The sequence below is a fragment of the Nicotiana sylvestris genome, chromosome 10, assembly GCF_000393655.2.
Source record: "Nicotiana sylvestris chromosome 10, ASM39365v2, whole genome shotgun sequence".
Lineage (NCBI taxonomy): Eukaryota > Viridiplantae > Streptophyta > Magnoliopsida > Solanales > Solanaceae > Nicotiana > Nicotiana sylvestris.
The window spans coordinates 14918540-14929947 of record NC_091066.1 but is presented as its reverse complement, the minus strand read 5'-3'; the positions used below and the strand labels follow the sequence as shown (position 1 = coordinate 14929947).

The window sequence follows — 11408 nt, the reverse complement described above, 5'->3', positions numbered from 1 at the left end:
ATCGGGGTATTTTTATTCCAAAGTATGACGGTAGGGGTATGGATAACCCAATAGTATAACGAAGGGTACATGTAAATAATATTTGAAAGTAGAAGGGTATATTTAGCTCTTTTCCGTTATTTTCTTTCTTCCTTTTTCTTAATTTCTTTTATCTCTTTATTTTTGTATTTACTCTCCCCTTGTGCAACCCCATTCTTATTATTTATTTAAATTATATATTTCCTTACTTTTTTTGTTTCTAGATCTTCAAAATTTTATTTTAATGTAATTTTAATCTTTTTCAATCCATCTAATGTTATTTTTTTTATTGATTTCCAAAGCCGATGTTATTTATCCTTGTCCTTATTTTTTCACCTTTCTCATTTCTTTCCTTTCTTTATGTTTTTTCTTAATTTCTATTATTACTTTATTTTTGTGTTTTATCTCTCTTTATGCAACCTCATTCTTATTATTTATTTAAAATATACATTTGCTACCTCTTTTTTATGTTTCTAGATCCTTAAAATTTCACTTGAATATAGTTTTAATCATTTTCTCCTTTTATTTATCTGATGTTATTTCTCTTGATTTCCATTTTTTTAAAAATGATGGCATCAATAGACATAGTATTATGCTAGCTACATGTACATTGAAGGGGTGTAAATGCTAATTATAAAATTTTATTCTATTGCATATTTTTAATGAAGTTTGAATCGAGAGAATTAGATCGAATTGGATTAATTAAAGCTTATCAGGTTTGGTGATCACGTATTTATTTATAAACCATAAATATTATAAACCAAATCGAACTAATTCAAAATGAATCAAGTTGAACCGGCTAAGGGTCTGATTTGCCCCTCTACTATCATAAATAGGCCTTATTACCCTCAGTTTAAGTTTTCTATAAAAAATATCCCTACCGTTATACATTAGGTTCATATTTATCCCTTACATGTTTAAAATACCATCCCATCTTTTAAAATCCACGTGGCATTCCCTTATTGGACCAACTGACCCGCCCTATTTTTTTTAATTCAAACCCGCCCCGATCCCAGCAACATAACCCTAGATTCTCCAATCTCCATAGGGCTGTGTTGATGGAGAGAGAGAGAGAGAGGGGAGAGTTTGGGAGGTGTGAAAGAGAAGACTTTGGTTAGTTAGAGAAATTTACATGTCCAAAAAAAATACAAAAGCTGCAATCTTTAATACTTCGAGTATTTGTTGAAGAAAGAGAGATTAGAGAGGGAAACAGACAATCAGTAGAGAAGAAATCAACATTTCTTCAACCCTCTGGCAAAGAAACAGAGAGATTACTGAGTAATTATTTCTTTATTTTCTGCGGGTAACATATTACTCCTATAGTGTTTGTTTATTCTGAATGAAAAAGTAAAGAGATGAGAGTCTTTGTGAAACTGCCTGTCTCAGTCACAGATTTCAAAGGGTGGGTCTCAATATTGGACCTTACCTTTGTTATTCCACGTATCTTTTTGAACTTTTTAGTGGGAATGTCACTTACTCTGCATAAGAGCAGGGGCGGATCCATGTAGGACTTTGGGGGTGTCACGCCACCCGGTTGCTCGGGGTAAACTATTATATATGTATATGTATTTTACAGAAAAAAGTTATATAACTTAAGGATGGCACCCCAGTCACATACTAATTGTACGTGCCGTGATCAAAGTGTCAAAATCCCATGCTTAGAACCTGGGATCGAGACTCGGTGGTTTCCGATACGGTTCTATTTACTTTTTCCCCTACCTGTTCCCTTTTACCCTTTTCTTTATTTTCTCGGCAAAGGGCTAAATATACCCCTCTACTTTCAAATATTGTTTACCTGTACCCTTCGTTATACTATTGGGCTATCGATAACCCTACCGTCATACTTTGGAACAAAAATATCCCTATTGTCATACTTTGAAACAAAAATACCCTTATTTTGAATGGAGTGTCATGTGGCAACACCAGATTAAAACAACCCATTTTTTTACCCGATCCGTTTTTAAAAAAAAACCCACAACCCGACCCCTATTTTCATTTTTTTCCAGTTTTTTTTTTTAAATTTCAGTTTTTAAAAAACGAAAATAATTTGTTAAAAAACAAAACAAAAAAGAGTTCTGTTTTTACAAATTTGTTTTTCCAGTTTTTACAAAACAAAATTCTTTTAAAAAACTGAAAAATGAAAAAAAATATTTTCAGAAACTAAAATATTTTGTTGAAAATAATGTTTTCAGTTTTTAAAAACGAAAATATTTTGTTATAAACTGAAGTTTTCTTTGTAAAGGGTTTTAGCTTCTTTGGGTTCTATAAATAAAGAATTTTTTATAAGGTATATGAAATTTTATTTAACATATGAAACAAAAAAGAAGGAAGAGAGTGGTGGGTGTGTGGGGTGGGGTGGAGGTGGGGGTAATTTTGGGTAATATAACAGAATTAATGTGTATAAATATGAGGATAAAAAGAGATAAAACAGAAAAAAATATTTTCGGTTTTTAAAAACTGAAAACATTATTTTCAACAAAATATTTTCGTTTTTGATTTTTTTTTTTTCAGTTTTTTAAAAGAATTTTGTTTTGTAAAAACTGGAAAAACAAATTTGTAAAAACAGTTTTAAAAAAAAAATATTTTCGTTTTTTAAAAACTGAATTTTTAAAAAAAAACTGGAAAAACATGAAAATAGGGGTCGGGTTGTGTTTTTTGTTTTTTTTTTAAAAACGGATCAGGTAAAAAAAGAAGAAATGGGTTGTTTTAATCTGGTGTTGTCACGTGACACTCCATCCAAAATAGGGGTATTTTCGTTTCAAAGTATGACAATCGGGGTATTTTTGTTCCAAAGTATGACGGTAGGGGTATGGATAACCCAATAGTATAACGAAGGGTACATGTAAACAATATTTGAAAGTAGAAGGGTATATTTAGCTCTTTTCCGTTATTTTCTTTCTTCCTTTTTCTTAATTTCTTTTATCTCTTTATTTTTGTATTTACTCTCCCCTTGTGCAACCCCATTCTTATTATTTATTTAAATTATATATTTCCTTACTTTTTTTGTTTCTAGATCTTCAAAATTTTATTTTAATGTAATTTTAATCTTTTTCAATCCATCTAATATTATTTTTTTTATTGATTTCCAAAACCGACGTTATTTATCCTTGTCCTTATTTTTTCACTTTTCTCATTTCTTTCCTTTCTTTATGTTTTTTCTTAATTTCTATTATTACTTTATTTTTGTGTTTTATCTCTCTTTATGCAACCTCATTCTTATTATTTATTTAAAATATACATTTGCTACCTCTTTTTTATGTTTCTAGATCCTTAAAATTTCACTTGAATATAGTTTTAATCATTTTCTCCTTTTATTTATCTGATGTTATTTCTCTTGATTTCCATTTTTTTTTAAAGCGATGGCATCAATAGACATAGTATTATGCTAGCTACATGTACATTGAAGGGGTGTAAATGCTAATTATAAAATTTTATTCTATTGCATATTTTTAATAAAGTTTGAATCGAGAGAATTATATCGAATTGGATTAATTAAAGCTTATCAGGTTTGGTGATCACATATTTATTTATAAACCATAAATATTATAAACCAAATCGAACTAATTCAAAATGAATCAAGTTGAACCGAATTAATTTAAAATGATCTCACAGATTGAATGTACATCTTAATTATTCAACATATAGGTTTGCATTAAAAATAGTGGCACCCGTAATCATCAAATTCTAGATCCGCCTCTGCATAAGAGACCCACGACTTCTGTTCTTTGCTAAACCAGAGCTCTGAGCAAAAGAAGTGAGCATTATTTTTCAGCTTATGGGGAAAACAAAGAAAAACACGTTCAGAAGCTCAGCAGACTGATGCTGCATTGCATTGTCTCAGTTTGAATTTTATAGGCATTCTTCTGAGAATTATAATTGGCCTCGAGTTTTCTTTCGATATCAAACTATAAGTCTATAACCATGATAATATTAGTTCAGAGCCAACTGCAACCCGTTGATTTCCCTGCTTTCTCAATCTCAACTTGATCAATAATATCTAAATGCTTACCACATTGACTCTTCGTTCTGTACTTAAGTCATATTGCAATTTGAAACTTGTTTCTATAGAATTATAAGGTTTAGTGAGTCAATTTGACTACTTACTTCTGACAATTTTTAAGATAGCAAACATAACCTCCAAGATGCAAGGTTAATTTGCATGAAGAAGCTCATCTGACCTTTTTTTTGTTAAAATTAACGTAGGCGGCGAATTTCTATACTCTATAGCACAATTTGACTAAATTATCATTCAAACACGTATTGGAGCAAATGATGAATATCTAGCAAAATGCCACTAAAAAATAACGAATTACGAACAAGTCTAATGGTGTATTTGGAGCAATGTAGATAATAGCAAATATCATTAGAGCTGTGAAGAACAGATAAATAGTTCTTCCACGGTTAACCAAAGTTATTGAGTTCGATCATCGGGAGGGGGATTCATTTTGGTAAAGAGCATTAAAATTTCTCATAGTGGACTTTTTACTATGTGAATTCAAATTTGTTAATATCTTGGATTTCAAATGGTGACTGCATCTTATTTCAGTTGTACTAAAATGTGCAATTTTTGGTTTCCTCTTCTGCTTATGCTTAAGCAACTTGAAGCCGTTATTTGCACCTTTATAGCCACTTTTTATCATGTTTTATTTTATAGAAAAAATGACACTATATAGCCGCTGTAAAATTAATAGCCGAAAAAATATATAAAATTTGTATATTTTTTGTATATATACATTTTGTATGTCATATACAAAATTATACAAGTTTTATACACTTTTTCGGCTACCAAATATAAATAATTTTTGGAGCGAGCTAAACGTAATAATACCTCGATTTTATAAAAGGAAGTTCAAGGCCTTAGGACTTCTTAACTTGACGTGTGTGTGTGTGTTTCCTTTTTCCAAATATAACTTGACTTGTTCAACATCTATTCCCAGCCACCGTAAATTTTGTCAGTCCAACGAATTCCATAAATATGACGGTATTTGTATTTCGTGATGCGCAGGTCAAATAATAATCCAGGTTTAAGACACAATTTTGTTACTTCATATTTTAAAAAAAATAATCAGTATAACTTTAAATAGTCTAAAGATAATATATTTTCTATATAAACAAATAAAAATAATTAATTAATTGAAAGTTAAATGTACTAAGCTTAGCCAAATATTACAAAGGTCAGAATCAGAATTTATCATTATTCGGATGACAAAAAAAGTGAGATTATTTCTACTGTTATTTATGCACGATTTTCTTGTGTTTATTCAAGTGAAATTGTAGATTGAATTTGCAACGAGCACGTCAAAAACAAATTAGAGACACATTTTTGTATTGGAACTTTTAAAAAGTTATTTAAGTTAGGAAAAATGACACTGTATAGCCGCTATAAAAATAATAGCCGAAAACTATATAAAATTTATATATTTTTTGTATGTTATCTACAAAAATTATACATGTTTTATTCACTTTTTTCGCTATCAGATGTAAATAGTTTCTGGCACGGGTCAAAAGTGATAATACCGAAAAATGATACTGTATAGCCGTTGTAAAAATAATAGCGAAAAAGTTGTATAAAATTTGTGTATTTTAAATTATATAATGAAACTACTGTTATTTATGCATGATTTTCGCTAGTGGTGCATCCCCACGTTGCATGTAATGCATACACACAGCCACTATTTTTTCACAAACTGCAGCTTATTCCTTCAACTTCTCCTTGAAAAACAAGAAAATTGTGGAAAAAGTAACAAGCTAATTCGACTTTCTTAATTTAATTCTCTCATTTTATTAATAACAAATTTTGATTGGATATTTACAGCTACGACACGGTAAAAACTAAAAGCCATCTTTTCCTGTTACATCTGTTTAATTTCGTCTTTCCATTCCATTAATTAGCTTTTGTTTTTATTATTATAACTCTACAAGTCATAGAACACAAAAATGATTGCCAGTCACATTTAAGAAGGGGAAAATAAAGGATTTTCCCTTACCCTATTTTTGAATGAATCTGCAGATAGCAGAGCGGCTAATAAAACAATTATGTAAATTATTTTTTGTATATTAACATTTTTTTCGTAAAGGTAGCAATGTTTGATGCTCATGATATATTATTTCGAGTTACGGTGCTTTCTTAACAATGAAAGAGTGATATATGGTTCACTTTTATATACTCAATACAAAATCAATTAATTTATGCAGTTAATTCTAAGTTAAATGTCGTCTAACTTGATATTTCGAAAGTAAAACTTGTTCAATAATTAGTTATAACTCCTAGGTTCTAACTTTTTGCATAGGTTTTGGAATATTTATTTTTTTAAAAAAAATTAAATATTCGTTTGAATGCGTTTGGAAGATGATTAAATTAATTCTCAAATATATCAATTTGATTCTCGATGAAGGGACCTACCTTTTAGATCGCGTTACCACTCAGGATTGTGATGAGATGAAATTTTTCATCTTCAACAAAGTCTCAAGTTCGATTAGAAAAAATTTGAAACCTGTAGTAGCTAGAAGGAGTAGTTCCCCGTTTAATGGGTCGTATGCGGTGTGTATTTGAATTAGCAAACTAGTGGAGTATGGATACCAGATAATAATAAAAAGGAGAATCATATTTTAAATAATAAGACATTAATTACAATTTCTATTACAAGGCCAATACTACTACTATTACAAGTAACGTAACTGACAAAAGTAAGAGCAAAAATCAAACAATTTTTTTCCATTTGAATAGGCATATTAGACACAAGTTTTCATTCCCAATAATAAAAAGGATAAATATGACAAAGGCATAGTTCTATAAAGCTAAATGGTTTTCCTATAATGTTGTAGCACTGCCATATACGACTATAAATGCACTATATACGGTTCATGCCAAAAAGTCAATTAACTGAATAAAGATTAGAGAACTGTTTTTTGTGATGGAACTTTTTCAGTTTTCTTCTGTGTCTCATTTGCTTGAAGAAATTTTTATGTTTAAGTCTTTGATAACTAACTTTCGGTTTTTCCCATCTCAAAATTCCTCTATTTTCAGTTTTTTTGTTTGTTTTGTTTTGTTTAATGAACCGAAAAAGAAAGAGAAGGAAAACCAATTCAGGTCATTGACATATTATGTCAAAAGAGAAAAAGATTTCCAATCCACATATAGAGCCCGTTTGAATTTAGAGTAGCTGATAAACATTAGGTGCTGAAAAGCACTTTTAAATGTTGAAACTGATTTAAAAAATAAGCAGTTACGTGTTTGGATAAAAGTGCTGAAATTAATAATATGCAGCTGAAGAACTGGGTATACGAAGAGTTTTGTTTTAAAAAGAAGTATTTTAGGGATATAATAGGAAATATTTTGGTCAAACTTAAAGTGCTTATAAGCTGAAATTTGATAAGTTGGGGGAGACCAACTTATGACTTTTGACTTATTTTTGGCTTATAAGCACTTTTAATTTTACCAAACGCATAAATAAGCCAAAAAATACTTATAAGCCAGTTTGACCAGCTTATAAACTTAGCCAAACACCCTAATAATCTCAATCTGCCTCCTTTAGCTTCTTTCAATATACAAAAGCTTTTAGTTAGTACTAATTGTTTTAATCTGTCTTTTTGTGGCTAAAGTCTTTAACATGTGACCAAGATATTCTAATGCTTCTCTTCTTTCTCAAAATTTAAAATCTTGAAGTAAAATAAGTTACATTTTTCAGTTTTCTTGCTTTTTATTCCACATGTATTTCACAAAAGATCATTTTTTTTATAATGAATAAAACTGAATAATTAAAAGAAATAAACAAGTTGTGAAGCTCTACTATAAATATCTCAACTCAAACTGCTAAACCACTCATCATCTCGACTCTAATAATATTCTCTGTTTTAGTCTTTAATCACTTCATATCTCATCAAAAATATGAAAATGGAGAACCCCATTTTTTCTCTTCTTCTTATTTCACTTCTCTCCATTTTCTTCACTAAAACCATAGCTGATATTGTGACATTGAATGTTCTAAATTTTGGTGCAAAACCAGATGGAAAAACTGACTCAACAAATGCTTTTTTAACTGCTTGGGCAGCAGCTTGTGACTCTTCAAAACCAGCCACCATATTTGTCCCACAAGGAAAGTATTTGGTTAAACAAGCACATTTTAAAGGAAAATGCAAGAATAGAGCCATAACATTCCAAATTGATGGCACATTTATTGCACCCTCCGATTATAATGTGATTGGAAATTCCAAAAATTGGCTTTTATTTCAAGGTGTTGATGGAGTTTCCATTCATGGTGGAATTCTTGATGGCCAAGGGAATGGTTTGTGGGCTTGCAAGGCCTCAGGCAAGAACTGCCCGAGCGGCGCTACGGTAAGTCGTGAAATTTTTATGCTACCAGTGTATTTTAACTTGTTGAAAGGGAAGCCTTGGCGTAATTTACTGCCATGTTACCAGGAAGTCACCGGTTCGAGCCAGGAAACAACATCTTGCAAAAATGCATGGTAGTGTTACGTACAATAGACCCTTGTGGTCCCTGAACCCTATGCTACCGGTGTATTTTAACTTATTGTAATTATCTGTAGTTTATCTTTTAGGTAACTACAGATGGTGTGAAAATTCATTATCAGTGTATAGAAGTTAAATTTTTGTATAATTAAGTGCTTTATTCGTATACGTTGTTAAGAATTTCATTAATGACTTGGTGTGGTCAACAGAAGGTTAATTATTCTGGCCACATTGGGAAAACAAATCCATAACTTGTTCATTTCTCAGAAATTAGCAATTTTCTAGATGAGTGTAACGTTCCCTTTAAATAAGGATATATACAGCCACTTTATGTAAGTAACTGTCCAAGTATTTTCAACCCTGATATTATGGTTTATTTAATTTTTCAAATGTAGGATCAAATTCTCTAGTGATAATAATGAGTTTTGACCTTAGACTAAGAATTTTAAATGCTGCTTTTGAACTGAAAATGAAAAATCCAATTTCTTGCTTCATACTGTAATATTCAATATCTGCTGATTTACTTTCTTGTTATTGCAGACTCTGGGATTTTCCAACTCAAACAATATAGCAATAACAGGACTAACTTCATTGAACAGTCAAATGTTTCACATTGTCTTCAATGGGTGCAAAAATGTGAAGTTGCAGGCTGTCAAAGGTTTTGCCTCTGGCAAAAGCCCGAATACTGATGGTATTCACATTCAGTTATCATCTGACATCTCGATTTTAAACTCGAAAATCAGTACCGGAGATGATTGCATCTCCATTGGTCCCGGAACTACTAACTTGTGGATCCAAAACATGGCTTGTGGCCCTGGCCATGGAATCAGGTAATAATAATCATGTAATAAGTGGGATCAGTAACTTGAAAAATATTGAAGGGAGTCTTGGCGTAACCGGTAAAGTTGCTGCTATGTGACTAAAAGGTCACAGGTTCGAGCCATGGAAACAACCTCTTGTAGAAATGCAGGGTAAGGTTGCGTACAATAGACCCTTGTCGTTCAGCCTTCCCTGGACCCCACTCATGACGGAAGCTTAGTGCACCGGGCTGTCCTTTAGTAACTTGGAAAATAAGGCAGGTGTAGTATAATAGATGAAAGTCGCTGAGGCGTAGTTATTGTTATTCTTGTATTACAACAGATAAAATACACTAATAAGAGTAGCCCGGAGCACTAAGCTCCCCTTATGCACGGGGTCCGGGAAAGGTCCGGACCACAAGAGTCTATTGTACACAGCCTTACCCTGCATTTCTGCAAGAGGTTGTTTTCACAGCTCGAACACGTGACCTCCTTGTCACATGGCAACAATTTTACCAGTTACGCCAAGGCTCCCCTTCCATAGAATACACTGATAGTGTGAAAATATTTACCTTGTCGGTGAATAAGTTAAATACTACCTATTACAATGATATGGTGGTAAATTTTGTTGCAGCATTGGGAGTTTAGGCAAGGATTTTCAAGAAGCAGGGGTGCAAAATGTGACAGTAAAATCAGTTACATTTAAGAACACACAAAATGGTGTGAGGATCAAAACATGGGGCAGACCAAGTACTGGCTTTGTAAAAAATGTTATTTTCCAACATGCTACAATGATTAACGTTCAAAATCCAATTGTTATTGATCAGAATTACTGTCCATATAACAAAAATTGTCCTGGCCAGGTATGAATTTTACTCTAACCATTATACTTTGGTGTAAAATTCAATTAAGTTATCGCTACATTCGCCAGATATTTCTTGTTCAATAGGTGTCAGGTGTGACAATTAGTGATGTTACATATCAAGATATACATGGAAGTTCAGCAACACGAGTCGCGATGAAATTTGATTGCAGTAAAAGAAATCCATGCCGAGGAATAAAATTGGAAGATGTAGATCTCACTTATCAGAATCAACCAGCTGCTCAAGCTTCTTGTGCTAATGCTGCCGGAACAACTTCTGGTGTAATTCAACCAACAAGTTGTTTATAAAGGAAAATCCAAGAAAAGGGGTTCTTTCCCTTTTTATTTTCTTTTTAAAAAAAAAAAGTATATTTAGTTCTTAATTAAGACAAGGGAGCCAGTGGTTTAATTTAATTGCTCAGACTAGGTGCTTGCTTGAGCCTGTGGTGTGACTGGAATCACCTGGCCTAGCAATGCTAATTAAAGACAGAAGTTGTTATCCCCATTATTCAATGCAATAGAATATCTTTCTCCATTTCTCCATTACAAGTGTCAATTACATGCTTCAATTGTCACAGCTAACAAACTAAAATGTTCAATATTAATGTCTGAACTTTCTATAGGTTCCAGTATTCTTATTAGTTCTGTAAAAGCATGTAGTTCTGTCTGCTCAAGGCTATTTTCAGCGACGGACACCTTCGAATCACTAAGGCCGACTTACATCCCTGCTCGACGGGTGGGTCTTGCAGCCAAGCTCCCTTTTGCATTTGCACTCTATGGCAAATCTCCATCTGGCCTGAGGAACCTTTGCCTCGGTTACCTTTTGGGAGGCCTAGCTACACCCCATATAAATTGTCTACCTTAAACTGTCCCTTGGCCCGTAGTCCTAATACAAGGTTAAAATTCTAGCACTTCTAGAGTGGTATCTCACTGATGGCTCGGGCCCCCGTAAGGAGGCTGTATGAGGTGAAAAACTCATGTATGGTTCTGTAGAGCGGCAGAAAGGGTGATTTAGCTGTCAACTTTTCCACTATCACCCAAAAAACAGACAAACTCTGCCTTACATAAAGTTGCCAAAGTACGATTAATCTATGGATTTGAAATCACTGCTTATATACCCGGTATTGACCATAATGTACAAGAACATTCTGTAGCCTTAGTAAGAGGGGGAAGGGTTAAGGATTTACCCGGTGTGAGATATCACAATCTCAGAAATTGCTTATAATTTTTCAAACTAAATAAATTCAGCATCAGTCTTTTG

At 32.3% G+C, this 11408-nt stretch overlaps 1 protein-coding gene across 1 annotated transcript; it reads left to right on the top strand.

The window, feature by feature from the left end:
• Positions 1-7906: 7906 nt before the first annotated feature.
• LOC104232633 (polygalacturonase-like) lies at positions 7907-10506 on the top strand. Its single transcript, XM_009785889.2, has 4 exons — positions 7907-8353; positions 9029-9318; positions 9920-10148; positions 10235-10506. The coding sequence occupies exons 1-4, from the start codon at positions 7907-7909 to the stop codon at positions 10454-10456; spliced, it is 1188 nt and encodes a 395-aa protein (XP_009784191.1). The 3' UTR covers positions 10457-10506.
• The last annotated feature ends 902 nt before the right edge of the window (positions 10507-11408 follow it).

Excerpts from the sequence above, each read along its gene's own strand:
- LOC104232633 (XM_009785889.2), top strand. The coding sequence starts at position 7,907 with ATGAAAATGGAGAACCCCATTTTTTCTCTTCTTCTTATTTCACTTCTC. Across the intron at positions 8,354-9,028 it reads ACTGCCCGAGCGGCGCTACG|ACTCTGGGATTTTCCAACTC; the intron begins GTAAGTCGTGAA and ends TTGTTATTGCAG. Across the intron at positions 9,319-9,919 it reads GGCCCTGGCCATGGAATCAG|CATTGGGAGTTTAGGCAAGG; the intron begins GTAATAATAATC and ends ATTTTGTTGCAG.